This window comes from Podarcis muralis, chromosome 3 (assembly GCF_964188315.1).
Source record: "Podarcis muralis chromosome 3, rPodMur119.hap1.1, whole genome shotgun sequence".
Lineage (NCBI taxonomy): Eukaryota > Metazoa > Chordata > Lepidosauria > Squamata > Lacertidae > Podarcis > Podarcis muralis.
Genome location: NC_135657.1, coordinates 19,448,404 through 19,466,917, shown reverse-complemented (window position 1 = coordinate 19,466,917; position 18,514 = coordinate 19,448,404). Strand labels below are relative to the sequence as shown.

The 18,514-nt window shown below is 39.8% G+C and overlaps 1 protein-coding gene across 1 annotated transcript; it reads right to left on the bottom strand.

Annotated features, from left to right (window-relative positions):
- Positions 1 to 260: 260 nt before the first annotated feature.
- CALM2 (calmodulin 2) lies at positions 261 to 18,304 on the bottom strand. Its single transcript, XM_028724855.2, has 6 exons — positions 18,139 to 18,304; positions 10,833 to 10,863; positions 3,758 to 3,901; positions 3,578 to 3,684; positions 2,015 to 2,150; positions 261 to 895 (listed from the first exon to the last, which is right to left on the bottom strand). Exons 1-6 carry the CDS (start codon positions 18,139 to 18,141, stop codon positions 867 to 869), a joined length of 450 nt encoding a protein of 149 aa, XP_028580688.1. The 5' UTR covers positions 18,142 to 18,304; the 3' UTR covers positions 261 to 866.
- Between the last annotated feature and the right edge of the window lie 210 nt (positions 18,305 to 18,514).

Below are 18,514 nucleotides of genomic sequence, written 5' to 3'. Positions count from 1 at the left end.
TATGGCCATAGCTCCCAACTTAGAACCAACTTCAGCAACACCCCAAAACCAGTCCCTTACAGGTGAGTGTGTCCATACAGAATAGATCAATGATTTCATGTGTCAATAGAGGCATTACAGATAACAAATACCTAACACAGAAGCTCCAATGGGCCATCTCCTCGACATTAAGTCTGTATCTGCAGTTCCTATTGAAGTATCAAGAATCAACATGACAAGAGATATACAAAATGTTTAAAGAGACAGAGGAACAATATGGGTTAATTGTAATTTTTTATTGGAAAACAAATATACAACTTGGAATGGATTTGAGGCAAGTTGTGCCATAAGCAGATTCTTTTGAAAATAAGTGGCTGAACAAAAGTTTTAAAAGCATAGTAACCATAGAATAAAAGGTCTTCTGGTACAGGACCAGCAGTACAAAAAATAGTGTACGAGTACCTGGATAATACACCCGTTTTGCAATAGTGCAAACTTTTTAAGTTCCATATTGTTGACTGTCCATAGTCCACACAGAGTTAAGACTACATTTCAACAACATGCTAAGTTTCCTAAAAGAACTAATTTTAAAACAGGCATAACCTACTAGATGTTCCCTCATTTGACCAACACATCATCTAGCTTTAGAAGTGTGTGGAAGGGCTTAAATATCCAGAGTAAGCCACATGCAAACATTTGTTACTTTGATCATTTTCCCAAAATATCAGGATGACAGATAAAGGGAAAAACATGGAGGAATGAGTTTGTTACTATACATGCATATTCTCTTGACAGTAGGGGGAAACCTTTTACAGATAAGTTACAAACAGAGAAAAAGGCAAATAAACAATTTGTACAAGAAATTTAACACATTCTGTACAGTGTCTTCACTTTGCTGTCATCATTTGTACAAACTCTGTAGAGAAAAAGAGACAGTCATGTTTATTCAAGTATTTCTGAAACATGTTCGTATTAAGAATCAACTTGCCACGTTAAGTGCTTCTACTTATTAGAAAGAAATACTTTTACTGGTAGCTCTGTACAACTTAGGCAGATAAATTTCAGATACATTAAATAATTAAGGATTTATTTATTTTTTTTAAAAATGATTTATATCCTGCCTTTTTCCCAAGCAAGGATTCAAAGCAGCTTCCAACATTAATAAAAACTAGCTAGTTAAAAATTATCAAAATACATTGGAAGACATTTAAAAGCAACAATTAAAATACAGCTTATGACTACTAGTAGCTCCCCTCCTTGCATCAATAAACAGTACTCAGTTTTCTTTCGGTACTTTTTAACTTCTTATCTACCTAACTGAAAAGCTATCCATCTAGGGATCTACATGAAAATTTCAAATATTAGACACACCCTATTAGTTTTCTAGTTCACCTGGCTCCCACTATGTCTTTACGGGCTAGGTTAAGGCATTTTTTTTTATCCTTACAGATATTTTAATGGCTTGTATTTTAAGTATTAGAAGGATGCTGTATTTCAAACATGAGGAGTGAAGTTCATATTTTAATTATTTTGTTTTGCTTTTATAATGCAAATGAAACTGCCCTGAAATAAGTACTTTGAAGGGTGGCATATAAATGCCTTAAATAAAATAGCCCAACTGCATGTTCTAAGCCCAGGGCAATATCTGTTTAGTGAGTTTATTCTTACATAAGTGATCAACTTAAACTACAATGGCACTTCTGAACAAACCTACCAGCTATGTACTATGATAAAAAGTCACTGTCTGCATTACATTGAGAACAGACCACTTTCCTACTGTACAGAAATATGCAAAGTTTATTATTCATTATTTATTAATTAAGCATATTTACGTTTGTGGCAGAATGGTAGTTAGACCATATTGAACTACACTAGCTTTGCTGCAAATGCTTAAGCAGCAAAGAATGCAAGTATGGAATATCCCAACATGTGCATGGAAACAAACCTTCTTTGTATTCTGGCCAGTAAGTTCAGGCAGCTATATTAGTCAATGAGGGTTATATTAGTCAATGAGAAAATCAGTTATCAATTTTACCTTCATAGTTTACTTGACCATCACCATCAATATCTGCTTCTCTAATCATCTCATCAACTTCTTCATCTGTTAATTTCTCTCCAAGATTTGTCATCACATGGCGAAGCTCTGCAGCACTAATATAACCATTACCATCCTGTAAAACATTTACAAGTAGTTTGTAGAGCTTTGCTATATTCAGGTGTGTGCAAGTTAGTACTTATGCAACAGGAAATAAATGCCAGAAACTGCCTTGATTAGGCATAACTTCCATTTTTTAATCCACTATCCCCTTCAAATCCCACCCTTGCCTAGAGGTGCACAACATGGCCAGAAATTTTGAGCTACTTAAAATTTATAGCACCATCTGTATTTTGGACTGCCTTGGGTATAAAATCAACATGCAGGTCACTTAAGTTATGAATGGTGTTGCCAATATGTAAATTCTCCCTGGAATTGTTTATACCTTTATTGTTTTCTAAGAAACATATCATTTAAATTTCAGAAACCAGTCATATTATGCAGTTGCTGACTAGCTAGATTGTTGCTTGGTGTGCATCACTAGACTTCCACAATGGAGTATCTGAAGATACTCAATGGTATCTGAAGAAGTGTGCATGCACACGAAAGCTCATACCAGTAACAAACTTAGTTGGTCTCTAAGGTGCTACTGGAAGGAATTTTTTTATTTTGTTTGGAGTAAAGAGTGTTATGAAATAGTTCCAACATAGCCAAGCCTAGGTTTTGCAGGGCAGTAGCGATATGAATGAATGCCTACTCTTTATGAGTTGTCACAGTATCTGAGGGCTTCCTTTACCTGCCTCAGCAAGAACTACTTAATAGGAAATAAGAATATCTAAAAATTGTTCTGCGAACATACACCAATTTGTTAATGGGTTAAGAACATAAAAACAGCTGACTAGATCAGGGCAAAGGCTTGTTCTCACAGGGAGCATATATGACAGGTTCAAGAGCTCATGAGAGGTTTAGTTTCAACTTCCAACTGTTGCTTGATCTTTTTCAGAAATGTCACAAAGTAACTGGACATAAGATCTTAAACAGTAACAAATTCTCAAAATGCTCATGACATGGGTTAAGCAATAAAATGTATCAACAGCAGACGTATCAGAACCAGTTAGGAACCAACCTCCTAAAAGCATTTATAGGAGAGAGTATGAAGAAGTGTTTTAAAGAACTGACACTTTGATATATTTTTTTACAATCAAGCAGTATATGTTATGAAATAAATCACCTGAACAGCCCCCACAGTTCTGAGGCTACCACCCCAAAGTCCTGCTTTTTGTAGACACCAATTTGTTAACCAAATAAGATGATACTTTAAGCAGGGCCTCACCAGCACACCTCAAGTTGCATCTAAATTCATATGAATTCATATCAGGGCTTCCAGAGATTAAGAATCTGACCTGTTTCTCAGCACTAAGTTTAATTGAGTGAGATAAACAACCCAGCCAAATGGAGAGCGAATGCTAACTTAGCTGAAACTAAAAATCTGGTGCTGAATATGAAAATTCTCTGAATTTGCAGTTTCAGATATTCCCCCTCCCGAGTGTATTAATTGAATACCTTATCAAATACACGGAATGCTTCTCTAATTTCCTCCTCGCTGTCTGTATCCTTCATTTTTCTTGCCATCATTGTCAAAAATTCAGGGAAGTCAATTGTGCCATTGCCTGTAAGATAATTTGGTTGTTAAAAGAAAGCCATTGGTTTTGGAGCAACTTAACTATTTTAGAAGAAGCTTACCATCAGCATCTACTTCATTGATCATGTCCTGTAACTCTGCTTCTGTTGGATTCTGCCCAAGTGACCTCATCACTGTCCCCAGTTCTTTTGTCGTTATAGTACCATCTCCATCCTTATCAAATAGCGAAAAGGCTTCCTTGAATTCTATAGGATATAAAGATTAGACAGCTTAAAATTAAATATATGCTTGTACAACTTTATATTTCTACAAACACTTTTAAACTGCACAGGAATTGAGAAGCATTAAGCACATTGAATGAATCCAAAGAAACGAAAGCACATCCAGGTCCAAACTAATATGGTTTCAGCAAGATCTAACATTTTCTGAACACTCTCTTATGTAACCTGCCTTGAGCAGAAGCCAGGGTTGTTTTTCAAGCTGACCTGCATTGTATACAAGTGGCAAAGTCTTGCCAAGAATGTAATTGTAGAGTAGCCCTGCTAGATCAGACCAAAGTCCCATGGTTTTCACAAGTGATCAGCCAATTTTTCAACCAGTTTACAGTGTGTCAAGTCAACTGTTGGAATTCTTTTGTACTTGGAAAGCCATAACCATTATTTCCTCATAGAAAAGGTTCTCTAATACCTTATCCATCATTTGTTCCTTTCTGTATCTTTCCCTGTGGTTTATTTGCATGGAGTGACCAGATACAGTATATTCCAAACATGGTAGCATCATAGTTGCATATACTAACATTATGATAGGCTGTTTATTTTCAATCCATTTCTTAGTAATTCTGAGTACCATTTTCTTTTTTCCACTGTCACAGCATAGGAAGTTGTCCACAATCGCATAATACTTCCTGAATGGTTACCACCAATTCAACTACAGCTATCCACCAAGTGCCATTTCCCTCTTGTAGGGGTGTGTGAACTAGTCTACAAACACCAGCATCCCAGTGAGAAAATTCTCTTCACATCAATTTGAACCAAGGCAGACATTCAATGCTCAGGGAGCATTCTTATTTGTGGAAATAAATGCAAATAGCCTTATTTCCACTACTTTTGATACCAGAACTCCTAGCTCTTATCCCATCATGGGCTCCACCAAAACCACCCACTGCCTCCACTTTCTCCCCAGGCAAGGAATTGGTGAGCATACCCATGCTTATCAGTAGTTCTTGAGATACCCTCCCTGAAGAAAATTATTAAGAGGGTCTTCCATTTTTCACTGAAATGGATGCAAAGTATGCATTAGCTTCTCTGAAGTATCTCTACTCAATTACTATAACTTTTATCCGTGTTTATCAAAGACCCACCTCCTTTCTTTGTTTCCTATTATCAGTATTATCTTTACCTTTTATGCCATTTTTTAGACACTATTTAACTCAGCCACACTGGTATTCATATCCTTTCCATCCTGCAGTATGCATTTTATCAAACCCCTTTTATAGAAGTTTTAAACTTTCATGCTTCCACAATGAATTTACTAATTCTGTCCTTCAACTTCAAGAAGTGCTTTTATTTTTCAGAATGCTAATGAACCAACATTACATTTACAATCGGAGTACCTTTATTCCTCCATAATTGTCCTCAGGTAGTTATGGGAACAATAATATTACCCTAGGAGCAGGTTTCCAGGCCAAAAAGCTTCCAAAGTTGACTGTAATTCCATTTATGAATTGTTACCTATGAAGCACCTTGAAAGCTATTTGTTCTGCTGGAGGTTTTCAGTGCACTGTATATAGCATGTTCTCCTGCCAACCTAGCAGTTCGAAAGCACATCAAAGTGCAAGTAGATAAATAGGTACCGCTTTGGCGGGAAGGTAAACGCAGTTTCCGTGCGCTGCTCTGGTTTGCCAGAAGCAGCTTAGTCATGCTGGCCACATGACCCGGAAGCTGTATGCCGGCTCCCTCAGCCAATAAAGCGAGATGAGCACCGCAACCCCAGAGTCAGTCACAACTGGACCTAATGGTCAGGGGTCCCTTTACCTTTACCTATATAGCATGCTAGCTACTTTGCACATGTATAGACCAGAGGAATCTATTATGTTACCAATTATCACTTTTCTACCAGGTTTCTCACATTCCCTACTAATATTCATGTCCTTTTCTAGTAATGAACAATGGGCTATTTTTTTTTTAGTCTTTTATTACATCAGATTTGTGCTACTTTATTTTTTTATTATTTATTTATTTATACCCCACCTTTTCTCCTGACAGGACTGAAGAATACTTTTGAAAGGCTCTCCATTATCTCTGCATGTTCATAGACTTTATTCTACCCTTAATTTTAAGAGCACAGACTGTTCAATCCCCTACTGAAGGTGACCATGTAAGGTTAGATACTCAGCTGCAGAGAAAAACAGGATAACTAGCCTCTTTGATAGTTAAAGCACAGAGCTTGTTGAGATAAGAGCAGAAGTTTTGATAGGAAAATAATATCAGTATTAATTTGCCCAAAGGGGAGATATATGGAAAAATGGATATATAAAATGAGATACAGTTGTACCTTGGATCTCAAACACCTTGGCTCCCGAACAGTCAAAACCTGAAAATGAGTGTTCCTGTTTTCGAAAGCCAAACGTCCGGCACAGCTTCCGATTGGCTGCAGGAACTTCCTGCAGCCATGCTTTCGTTTCCAAACATTTTGGAAGTCAAATCGACTTCCAGAACAGATTCCGTTCGACTTCCAAGGTATGACTGTATAGGGTTGTGGAATGGAACTCTGAAGTGGATGCTCCTATGGATGGAAGAATTTCACTAATTCTCTCCTTCCATGTGCAGCACCTTCCTATCCTTCTGCCCATAGGAAAATCCTGGATTGGCTCACCTCTGTGTTGACAGTAGTTCATCACAAACTGCTATGACCATGGCATAGCACACCTGTGAAACAGTTTGAAATTTATGGAACTAACTGATCAATCTTGGAAATTTGACTAATAAAATGAAGTTTTTTGCGTTGATAGATGCCCCACTGCTAAACTGTACTGTGGGTTCTGGCAACCAAGAATGAAAAATCTTCCTGCATTCAGATTACTGTGGTAAGATCAGTAAATGGTTTGAACTTTTTTTAAAAGCAGGAACAGTGAAGAGGATTAATTGGCCCTCCAGATGTTTCTAGAACTCCCAACTCACATCAGCCCTAGCAGTCATGTTCCATGGTCATAGATGGCGGGAACTGCAGTCCAACATCTGGAGGGCCAAAAGCTTCCCTTCCCTGCTTTAAATTGACTCCAATTACAGCAAGACTCCAAATACTGCAGTCTCGTTCCATGTTTCTCAGTTTTTCCATGACCTTCAGACAGCATTTAAGCAGGTTTCAAGCTTGAACTGAAAGATCAGTTCAGACTACTACATTCATTACTGTTTTATTTGTTTCAACAGTTTATCCAAAGCTTTATGGCAAAAAAACCCTCCTCTCAGTAGTTGAAGTATCTTTTTAGTTTTACATTAGGGATATTTGTTTCAGTTAACCAGGAAAGAGCCAAGTATGTTAAGGTTAAGACTAGTTTACACATTCAGCAGAATCAAGTAGCATTTCCCCCCTGTATTAAACAACTTTGGGAGATGCATGTATAAATGTCATTTCACGAACCCTGTAAACACACACAGAGAAAGATTTAAACAAAATGTTAGACTTGAATCCGTGTTATGGATTTCTACATTAGGGAGCTCCCCTCCCCCGCCATAGGAAAATATAAATCCTTCTACCTCCCACACCATGTCGTAAGAATCCAGGAAAATATTTCACTGGTTTCTGCCTTGGTTTAGTTCAGGACTTGGAGAAATGTAGCAAAGAAGGAATATGTCACATACAATTCATACTTCTGAGTGGTGACTACTTAAGAGTCGATAGCTAGGATCACATAGGTTTGCACTGCCATAGCCTCTATCCTAAGGCTGTTGTAAAAAGCAAATCTAATGCATGCCTCCTGTTACTTCCTGGAATTTGGAAGCCATGTTTAAACCTAGCATGTAGCCAAAAGATTCACTTTTAATCGTAATCTTTTTTTAAATTTAAGGTTCTTGCAAAACAAAAAAACAGTCATGTGGCACCTCGAAAGACTGTTGTTTTTGCTTTAGGAGACCAACACAGCTACTCTGCTAGAAACTTATTATATGCATAGCAGCTGTTGATGTGCTTCTGGACACAATTCAAATTGCTGATTATGTTTTCTTAAAGTATGACTTCTTAGGGCCCGGTTTATCTGAAGGACCACCTTCTACATGAGACTGCCCAAGTTTTAACACCTTTAAGGATCTCTATGTCCAGCCAATAATTAAGGCATGTTCAGCACAGACATGACATGAGAAAGGGCCTATATGGTAGCAGCGTCCAGGCTCTGGATTCTAACCATAGGCACTTGTATAGTCCACACTGTAGTCCACCTAACCCTACAGACCTTGACAAAAAATGAAGACCTTTTTGTTTATACAGGCTTTTGACCTGCTAATATTTGTTTTTCCACTGCGTAAACCACTTTTTTTTTTTTGTATTTTTAATATGGATTTTTATATTTTACTACTACTGGCTACCTTGGGCACCTAGGTGTGAAAAGATGAGGTGCATGTTTAAATACTCCACTTGCTTTCCCTCTGCCACTTATGCACCTCTTTAATCTCATGTTCACAAACACCACTGTTATTCATTGAAGCACAAGTTAAATATCAGAAATGTGGGATATAATATGAATCCCTCAGAACTTTCCCTCTACCACAGCATTCTATTCTTTAATAAGAAACTTTATTTACTACATTTATATACCACCTTTATCTTTCAAGGATCAAGGGGGTGTACATGGTTCACCTCCTCCCCATTTCATCCTCACAACAACCTTGTGAGGTAGGTTAGGCTAAGAGATGGTGACTGGCCCCAGGTCACCTAGGGAGCTTCACAGCTGAGTGGATTCAAACCCTGCTCTCCCAGGTCCTAACCCAATGCTCTAATCATTACGCCACACTGGCTCTACTTTATTTTCCTTTATGATAATGTATACCTTCTATCAATATGCTGACAGTGGACACATTTATCCCATGTTTTATGCAAAAACGTGTTCTACTGGTTTAGTATCCTGACACATCTTGATTTGGTTCCCACTAGGGTTCAGTTGTGTAACTTCTGACAAAATGCACCAACACTTGCATGGTGCTCTTTATCTACCTTCTGAACACTTACCACTTCTTAAGGCTCAATATGAGTATCGCTAAGCCTAGAACATGTGAAAAAAATTGTATTTTCTATGTGCAGAATGGGTGGCAAACCGCATGAATAAGTGCTGTCCATTCAACCCAATAGTAGCTGTGTCTACAACTGTCAGCATACTTTTTAAATGTAAAGATGGGAAAGGAAGGATAAAAACTTGCCCATTACAAAGGCACTTACTATTCATAATTAGCCCTTACTCCCTTCTTGCAGAATCACACTATACACCATTTATAATGCTCTACACATCAGGAATCAAAGAAATGGCAAAGAATTTTTTAAGGGCTGGCTAACTCAGTGTTTTAGTTCCATCCAGTGGCTGGCCTAGTAGATTCCTCAGGGAAGGTGAGGAAATACCTTTCAAGTATGGAGTACCTAGTACATGCCCTGGATTAAGCTTTCTGCCTACTATATTAAAACAACTTAGGGAAGTTACTAAAATCACAATAAATGAAAAATGTTTTCCTAAGATTTTAAGATTACATCAGCAACTTGCTCTATATTCAATAGCCACAGAACATTTTTTAAACTGCCGCTTTATTTTTATTGCTACTTTTTATTGTTGATCACTTTAGAACAAAGTTAGTAGACAACTGAGTTTTATACACTGGGTAATATTCAAATATTCAGAGGGCAGCTTTAAATAAAGGGCATCTCATTCCCAAAACCTAAATGCCCATTTTCCCTGATTGTATACAGGAATCTATACAACAATAACACTACTTTCATACACACCTTAACAATAGTAGCATACAACGTTCACCCCTTCTATTATCAGTGCAAAGTATCACAACATTTGCCATTAGACACTTTTCTAGATACCTGACATGCACTGGACCATGGAAAGCAGCTTACCCATCTTGTCCCACATAAATGCAGGCCCTGAATTTTGGGAATATCCTTTCACCAGCATAGTGTTAGCTATGCTTTAAAAGCATTAATGAATATAAATTATACCTGATTTGAGAACTTTTAAAATGAGCTATTTGATAAACATGAAATCACCACAACACTTGACACTATCAATCGAAGACTACAAATGGTGTAGCAGTTGATTTGATTCACTAACCAGCAGATGTTAGCTACACCATTATTTAAGTGCTTGTGTTCAACGGAAACTGTACAAAATCAATGTTTATTCTGACCAGCTACAAAGAAGTGTTTTTCCTACACATGCACACAATTTCTCTTCATGCTACCATGCAACTGTTTGCTGACTTCCACAGTTTGGTGCGGTCACAAACTATTAAAAACTGGCATCATACATGTTAAGAGACTATTAAACCTAACTGCACTGGATACACGTGAATAACTACATTATTCAACTTACTGGGTTGCGGCAGCATCTTAAAAAAATTTAAAAGTGAAGTTGATCATTAAACTTGGGCTTGAATTAACTAAAGTTTTACCACTCGACAAATATTAATGATCTGAGGTACAAAAATCTAAATAATCACATACACAGAATCAATCCCCCAAACCAAAAATACTAGTATCTTAATTTTGTTATCTTATTTGGTTAATAGCAACAAAGGAGGGAGGAGTCAGTATGAATCCAGATTGTGTAACTTGCTGCACAAGGAGAGAAAGCTTGTAAATGTGTACGCTACTTGTAGCACAGAAGTGCACACATGCCAATTTGTTACAGCAAGAAAAGCAAGTATTATAGGCAATGCAACAGTTCTATCTTGTGAGTTATGAATGTCAGGAAGTCATGTGTAGTTAGTTCTTAGTTATATAATAAAATTAGGGGTACTGATAAAAATAAGGCTGTGTGACCCAAGAAATGTTTATCTTCTAATTATTAGTTCTACGATACTACTTATAGCATCACAGCTACTTATGATAACTACAAAGTTGCACATCAACTGAAAACTACGCAAGTTTTATATCACCATGATCACAAGTAGTGTATATTTAGAATCTCACCTGCAATCTGCTCTTCTGTCAGTTGATCAGCCTATAAAGATAAAGGGAAATTAAATTAGTACCTTGAAAATTGACATCCTACTTACAGATTTGCTTGTTCCTAAAACACTGCTATTTCTAGAGTATCTGAAGTAATTACAACTTCCACATAAAGCTTGGCCAGGAATCATTTTGGGAATGCCAGAATCAGAAAAAAAATCTGAATGGACATTAAGTCTACTTGGGTTCAATCTGGGCACTGCCTTTCAATAAAGAATGGGTCTAATATCCCAGTAGCCCTTGGTCCGCTGCAAACTGATGGGGGTGGGGGTGGTCCTGCATGCCCTTCTCATACAGCTGCAGTTTTTATGAAGGGAAGAGGAGTTATCTGCATCAGATGATTTTCTGGCTGACAGCTGGGACAGGTTAAGCTCTCATCCTTGCCCTTACATAGCAGCCAACTGCTTGGGTGCAGCAGAGAAACTAAGCCAGATGGCAGTTTGCTCAAGCGATATTCTACCTCAAATTAAATAATGCAAAACAAACAGACAGCACAGTGCTGAAGCGGCTTTGTGTTGGGCATGATCAAAGTGAATCGTAACAATGGAGAACTAAAGATTGATATCCAATATTGTACCCAGTAAATTTCACAAATGTGATGACATGTCACTTAACCAGAAAACTATTTAAACTAAATTGTGCATCAAGGATTCATTTGATACGACTGGAACTAGAGGCATAGCCAATTACTTGTCATAACACTATAGAGACTGTACATCAACAGTACTATGTGTTCCCTGGCACTAAGAGCAGTTTTCAATTGCCCTGAAGCTCTGGAACAATATTCATCTGAGGCATAGAATAATCCTTTCAGATATTACAAAGAACCTGCCATATATTCAGCTTGAGCAAGCTCATGACTTTGAGTAGGGCACATATGCCAATTTCTATGGAGAGCCTCACCTTAACTTGCAATCCTGTTGACCAAATTTAAACTGAATGGGAATTTATGTTCTTTGGACTGGGAAGCAAATCGGTTGTGCAACACTTATTGTAGGGAATAATGCACAATAGGTATCATGCTTTAAAATATACACTTCTTGGGGAAAAGTAATGTTACTGGGTTATGTCAAGAACCCCAATGGGGCTTCCTGCAGCATAAACTGAGCTATACTTGTATGTTACAGGTTGCATCAAAAGTTCCCATGTGGTTCAAGTCCAATATGTTCACAGAAACCACAGCAAAATGCGAGCAGGATTTTAAACATCTTAAGCACATCCTGCTTCTTTCAGGTGCAAATATAGATTTTCCTCAATGCAAAATTAATTTTCAACATTAAGAGTAATAATGGTTTTATAGAAAAAACACATCTTAGATGTGCATCATGGAAAGTTACTATAAATGAGAAATGTTTGTTGCTGTCAAAAGTGAACTGTAATTCTTCCAAGAAACAGATATATGAAAAATGTTTTAAATTCTACTAAGTCTCTTAGCATTCATAAGTTTCATAAACACCAAAAAATCTCAAGTTGCACTCAGCAGTATCTTACAATTGTATTTCAGATTTTAAATATAGCATTAATTTATATTATGTAAGATGACAAGGTTATTCTCCACAATACAAAACCCCCTATACGTACAAATCAGTCTTCAATTTTAAAAGAGCCTAGTGAAAACTGCATGCAAGTATAAAGTGTTAAGTAGCATATTCACCCAATATTAATATTATTACTTATTAATAGTATCATACAATGAAATGTAAGAATCTTGAAATCAATAAAATCAAGCTAACATTTTCAAAAGTATGATTTCATTACTTATTTTCCAAAGGATCCCAAAATTTAGGAGAGGTTACCAATGCCACACCTCCCTTGGAAAAAACTATCTATAACCTCTTTATTGGAACCAAAATGAGAGGCTGGTTATATTGTCTTATTTTAAATCCCCCACCTGAAGCCAAGTTATATTACATCAGATTAGTCATAATATGAAAGCATTTCAGTTTGCATCATGTAGCACAGTGCCCTTCAATCTCGGGTCACCAAATGGTGTTGGATTACAACCCTCATTATCCCCAGTCAGTTTACCCAATATTAGGAATGATGGTAGCCCAATGTAGCACCTGGAAACCCAAAGGTCCAGAACACTAATTTTTAGCCCAGTCTGCCACAGAACCATAGTCCAATCTACCACAGAACCATTCAACCAATTTTAACTGACCATATTAAGCCGAGCAGTAGCAACCTCCTTCACCAGCAGGCCACCTGAACTGTTCTCTGGATACAACAGAAATTAATGTTCAAATCTGTCACATTTTCAAGTAATCTTCACTTTTATAGTCCCAGATTCAATTATTTTCAGGTTAACTTGCAAGCCCCCCAATCTCCAACTAGATATACAATAAATTTCCAATTACAGTCAGTGACCATTTTGTGCATGTTTAATTGACGGACACATGGGTCATTTTCGACTTGAAAAAGGGTGGGGAGATGCGTGCTCCGCTGACACGTGCAAATGCCTAGGACGCAACCACCGCGCAAATAGGGAGTTCCTTGTACATACATATGAACCAAAGTGGAATGACACGAACTGCCTTCCCCATACTCAAGCTTCCTACAGCTTAGTTACTAAAGAGAAAGGTGACAAGATACTGAAGGATGGGACTTAATTGTTCTGGCACAAATATATTTGAAGCCTTGGTGCATCATTGTATGTTGCTGGTAAGCTTTCTTCTAGATGGCTTTCAAATCACAAGCTACACAGGCCTGCACTTCATAACCCTGTAGTGGACTGCATTCCATTTGAAGATACCAGACCTAAGGTGCACCTCAGTATGTATTTCAACAAAGTAAGTCTTTAGTTTTATAAACCAAGATCCTAACTCTCCCTGTGGCCTCAAGTTAGGTAAGAGTGTGTGTGGTGGAAGAGGCAAAAGAAATATACACAGAAAGGGCTTTCTCAGTTTGCTTCACACCCTTCTACTTTATGAGTTTAACACCATCTATTTTTATATACTGTCTAAATGGCCATACACATATAGCTAAACTTACTGAATGGAAGTAGAGGGTGCTGGGGTAGCTATGCATGAAGTGAAGCCTGCAAAAAGCACCACTCTTGGTTACCATTAATACTATGGCTAAAAAAAACATTTAGCAGGAGTCTTGTGAACTTGCTGCTCACTTCCCCTCAGGAAACCGATTCACTGAGACAGTGAAAACAACAAGACTGAGTAGCCCAGAATCAAAGGCAAGCTCCTGTTTTGGCTATTTTCCCCACCCTCAAATTGATTTGTTAACTCACTTATTGGATCTTGATTACAAATGGTGTGTGTTCATCTGGTTCACAGGAATCAAGTGTATTTCTGAATAAATGTATGTCAGGTTGGGTGGAGAGAGGTGGATCAGGTATTTCATCCTTACCCACAATCTTACATGAGCAGAGCTTGGGGGATTAGAGGTATTTCAGTCATATACTATATCCCTTATTTGCCAAAGAGCTGCATTGTGCAACATTTGAAGTGTATGGCAACTTTGTATGGCAAGAAGATTTGCTTCAGTAAGTTGAATAGACTACGGTGAGTCACTGGTGCAAGCTGTACATTCTGCATATGATCAAGGACCCTGTTCACCTGTTTCGGAGCTAGACCTGCTCCATGAAGCAAGGCGGATTGATTTAAATTACTGGAGTGGGAGGAAGAACCGGTATAAATAAATTGACTTTGAGGTGAAATTTCTAGTTTTGCAATTCATATATTTCCTAGAAAGAGTGCATGCCAATTGCACACATAGCTCATATGTGTTGCATTTATAGAATACTTCCAAACATCTGGTATATACTTGTGGCAAAGAAAGAGGAAACATTTCTTACAAGATGAAGTAATCCAAGACTAAAAAGCATGGTATTATGGGGAAGTTGTGTGAGAAATTCAGATTACGACAGAGAAACTAATGGAAGGTATCATGACGTGCTGGTGTAAACTAGCACTCCTCTATCATGCCAAGGTAAAGTGAGCAAGTTCAAATATGAGGTAGGCCTATGCAAGATGAAAGTGGATCCCTTTATGCAAGCTAGGATTAATGAGGGGCCCACATCCAAGAGGTCATCACCACAGAAGAATACTACTAATACACTGAACTGACCATGTACTTTCATTAAAAATATTCTGTAGTAGCTCTATCAAGAGAAACAACAATCTGACCTAAACATCATAGCATGAATGGAATTTTGAGGTGTCGCTACTACCTGCCATTCACATCTACAAGCATCTTAACTTATGCTGCAAGGAAACATATACTAATGAGCTTCAGCGCAGGCTCAGCTGCAATGGAATCTACACAGACCCTGCAACCATCCTGAGGCCCTTCTTCCTGTGCCTCCTCAATGAGAGGTTAGGAGGGTGGCAACACAAGAATGGGCCTTTTCTGCAGTGAATCTGTATGTGGAATTCTCTCTGCAGGGAAGCCTTTCATTATATACTTTTAGGCACCTGGTGCAAATGTTCCTCTTCAACCAGGCTTTTGACTGACTCCTATACCCTTTTAAATGTGTTTGTGGGAGAGGGATTATTGTTTTGTTCTACTGATGAAGGGCAGTATACAAATTTAATAAATAATGATAGCTTCTAGCTCTCCTGGTGAAACCCATCTCTCTCCATGACATCCCTAATTTCACCCCCCAAAAAACAAGACTTTTAAAGTGTAGAAGGTCCTGAGCAACAGGCTACAGACAAGCTTTGAAAAAAGGAACCAAGGGCTATTTCTGTGTAGATTGGGGGGGGGGGGAATGCTTTAAGGCAAACTCCATTGAGGACAGAGGGGGAAATAGTGACCAGTAATCCTTATGTGAAGGGGTTCCAGGTTGGAATACTGTGGAAGAAAATATTTGTCAATAGAGAAGGGGCTCTATTGTTGGGAGGCTTTGAACCCAACACCTATACTAACAGCATGGCTAACAGATATATGCAATAGGAGCTCCAAAAAGGAGGACGCCAGGAAGAAAGCCTGAGTTTTGGATAAGATCTTCAAAGTGTTTCATTTTCTCCATTAATTTTTTATTCTAGTTTGACCATTTACTCACAATACATTGCTTGAGAAACAAACAGTACCTGGGAAAACAAGGTATCATAGGTAGGCACTAAAAAATTTCCAATGCCTCAAAACAGAAGCCTTTAAAGAATGCAAAGGGTCTGTGGAATTAGGCCAGTGTTCCATCTAGGCCAGTATCTGGTTCTCAAGTGGCCGGCCAATGGTAAGTTTATATTCCTAGGTGTTTATATTCCTAGGTGTCAACATTTTTATTTTTTGAGTGTTTGTGATCTGGCATCTTGGATTTTTCCAGCCTTCAGTATATTCATATTCCAGGCACAGCTTCATAATTGTCCAGGGTTGGCTGCTTAAGAGACAGCTGCTGAGGCTGACATACCCAAATTAAACATGTTGCAGAACGCTTACAAAATGGTTTACATCTACTCTCCAAATCTAAAGCAATGCACAATTTCTCTCAGGTAGGTCACTATGTTTGAAAGACACAGCACCCAATATATTTAAGGAATGGAAAAGTATTTAGAAGATGGTCAATATTAAGCCTCTCACAGGGTAACAGAAAACAACTTTCATATATTATGCTCATCTTGTAGATGAGGTTCCCAGAATACTAGCACTAACTGAAATCTTGATAGCTTTGAATATCTAAAATTATCCCTTGGTATATGAACCTCTACTTTTATGGCCACTGAAAAGCTAGTTTCCCTTGATGGATACATCCGCATACAGCCTTAGTGTCAAAACAAATCATTCAACTTCACTTGAGTGAAAAGGTATTAACTGAGCTCATCTAAGCAATTCCTTCAATAGGAAGTGAAAATAAACCCATGACTGCCAAGCCAGAGGTCTGCAGCCATCTCCTTCACACAGCACACCCTTGCTTTGCAAAAGACTAGGAGTATCAAATCATGCCCAGCTTTCTAATACCTTTAAGATCTTACTGCAAAATTAGCATGGAAAGATTTTTTCCTTTTACATATCCTTGCTGCGCTCCCAGCGGGAGTCACAGTTGCCATTAGACAAGGAAGCTGCTCTCTCTTCACAAGGGTTTGCGCCTAGAGGGAAAACTGCAGCAACAGCCTCTGCATTATGCTGCTGGATAGTTCAAGCAGACCCTCAGATTGATTGCCTCAAGTCTCCTTCCAAATAAGTGCCTTTATTCCAGTGCATGACAACTCGGTATAACCCTGCCAAGTTTTACTTAATAACGTGACAGCTCGACAGTAGCCATCAACAGGAAAAAAAACCCTTTACTTTTTAAAAGGATACACAAGAACAGCGAAGGGTTTATATTATCTCAAGGGTTACCGGGACCGCACTCTTTAGCTAACAGCACAGGGGTGGGGGAGCCCATGCACCGTCTGCCTCATTCTACCCTCCCCGCCCCTTGCACAAACATCATGAAACTCCAAGCCTCTGGGCTTTTGCAGATTGCATTTTCTCATGCGAAGGTCGATCTGCTCTTACAGCTCTCCCTTTCCCCCCTTACCCTTGAGGACGAGCAAAGCTGGCGACCTCGCGCTGCCGTTGTGGATACCCCCTGCATCCCCCATCCCTCCAGGTACGATCTTGCAATGCATCAAGCAGCAGCAGCACCCCGCAACTTCTCCCTCTCGCAGCCGCCCCCTCCCCGACAACACGCCGTTCCGCATGCACCGAATTTCTCCCCAAATACGCCTTCAAGCCTTAATTTTTTGTTTAGGGGGTGGGAGAGAGAGAGAGAGAGATGAGCGATCGCGGTTCTGGATTCCAGCAGCTGCCTCCCCACCCCCAAGCCGAGGGCTGCCAAGGAAGGGGCGGCGGTGACATCTCGGTTGCTATAACGACGCTGTTGCACCCACCCCGCCCCACATAAACGCGCGCGCGCGCCCCTGCAGCCAACTGCCGCCTGCGCCTGCCTTCTCAGCCGCTCTTCCCCTCAACAAAAATCCCTCGACTAGGCAGAAAACTGCCGCCGACTATGTAGGTTGTGCATATGCGTATTTCTCTCTCGTCCAGAACGCGAGGGAGAAAAAAGCAGCATGGCGCCGAAAACTGTCGCCGGTGGTTTGAATTTTGAATCCAGCCGAGGAACGTTGAGATAAAACACACAAGCGGAGGGGGGGGGAACGAACCACCTCCCCCCGCGCCTCCCCACAGCCCCCCGGGAGGCGGATGTCCTCTCTCCCCCACCCCACCCCGCCTCACACCAGCCTCAGGTTAAAAAGGCGCCGATTGCGCGCGGCCCAACCGTCGATCCGAGTTAAAACGCAAACCGCCTCTCCCCGCTCGCCCGTTTGCTAACCATGGTGGCTTGGCCCGGGCTTGGCAGCAGCTAACGCTGAAGACGAAGGCAGCCTCGCTAAGCGCGGTAGGCGGGAGTGGCGCGCTGTCAAGTCGTCTCCTCCGCTCCTGCTACCTTAACTGCTCGGCAGCTCTCCTCAGACTGGGCACAGCGCGCCTGCCGGCAGCGCCTCATAAACCACCTCACCGCTCTCCCGGATCCTTCCGCGCTCCTAACCCGCCCCATCTCCCTTCCCCTCCCCCCCGTTTCCAAATCACCATAGAGAAGCCGCGGCGCGGGGCGAAACGAGATCCGGCCCCACGCCCTCAAGCAGCCGTTACCAACCGTCGCTGCGGCTGTCTATCCCTTTTCCTTCCCCACACCGCCACGATGCTGT

What these genes read in the sequence shown, in the direction of transcription:
- CALM2 (XM_028724855.2), bottom strand. An exon ending in CATTCCGTGTATTTGATAAG is followed by an intron (nt 2,151 to 3,577) that starts GTATTCAATTAA and finishes AATGTTTTACAG; the next exon opens with GATGGTAATGGTTATATTAG. An exon ending in TGGTCAAGTAAACTATGAAG is followed by an intron (nt 896 to 2,014) that starts GTAAAATTGATA and finishes TTTTCTCTACAG; the next exon opens with AGTTTGTACAAATGATGACA.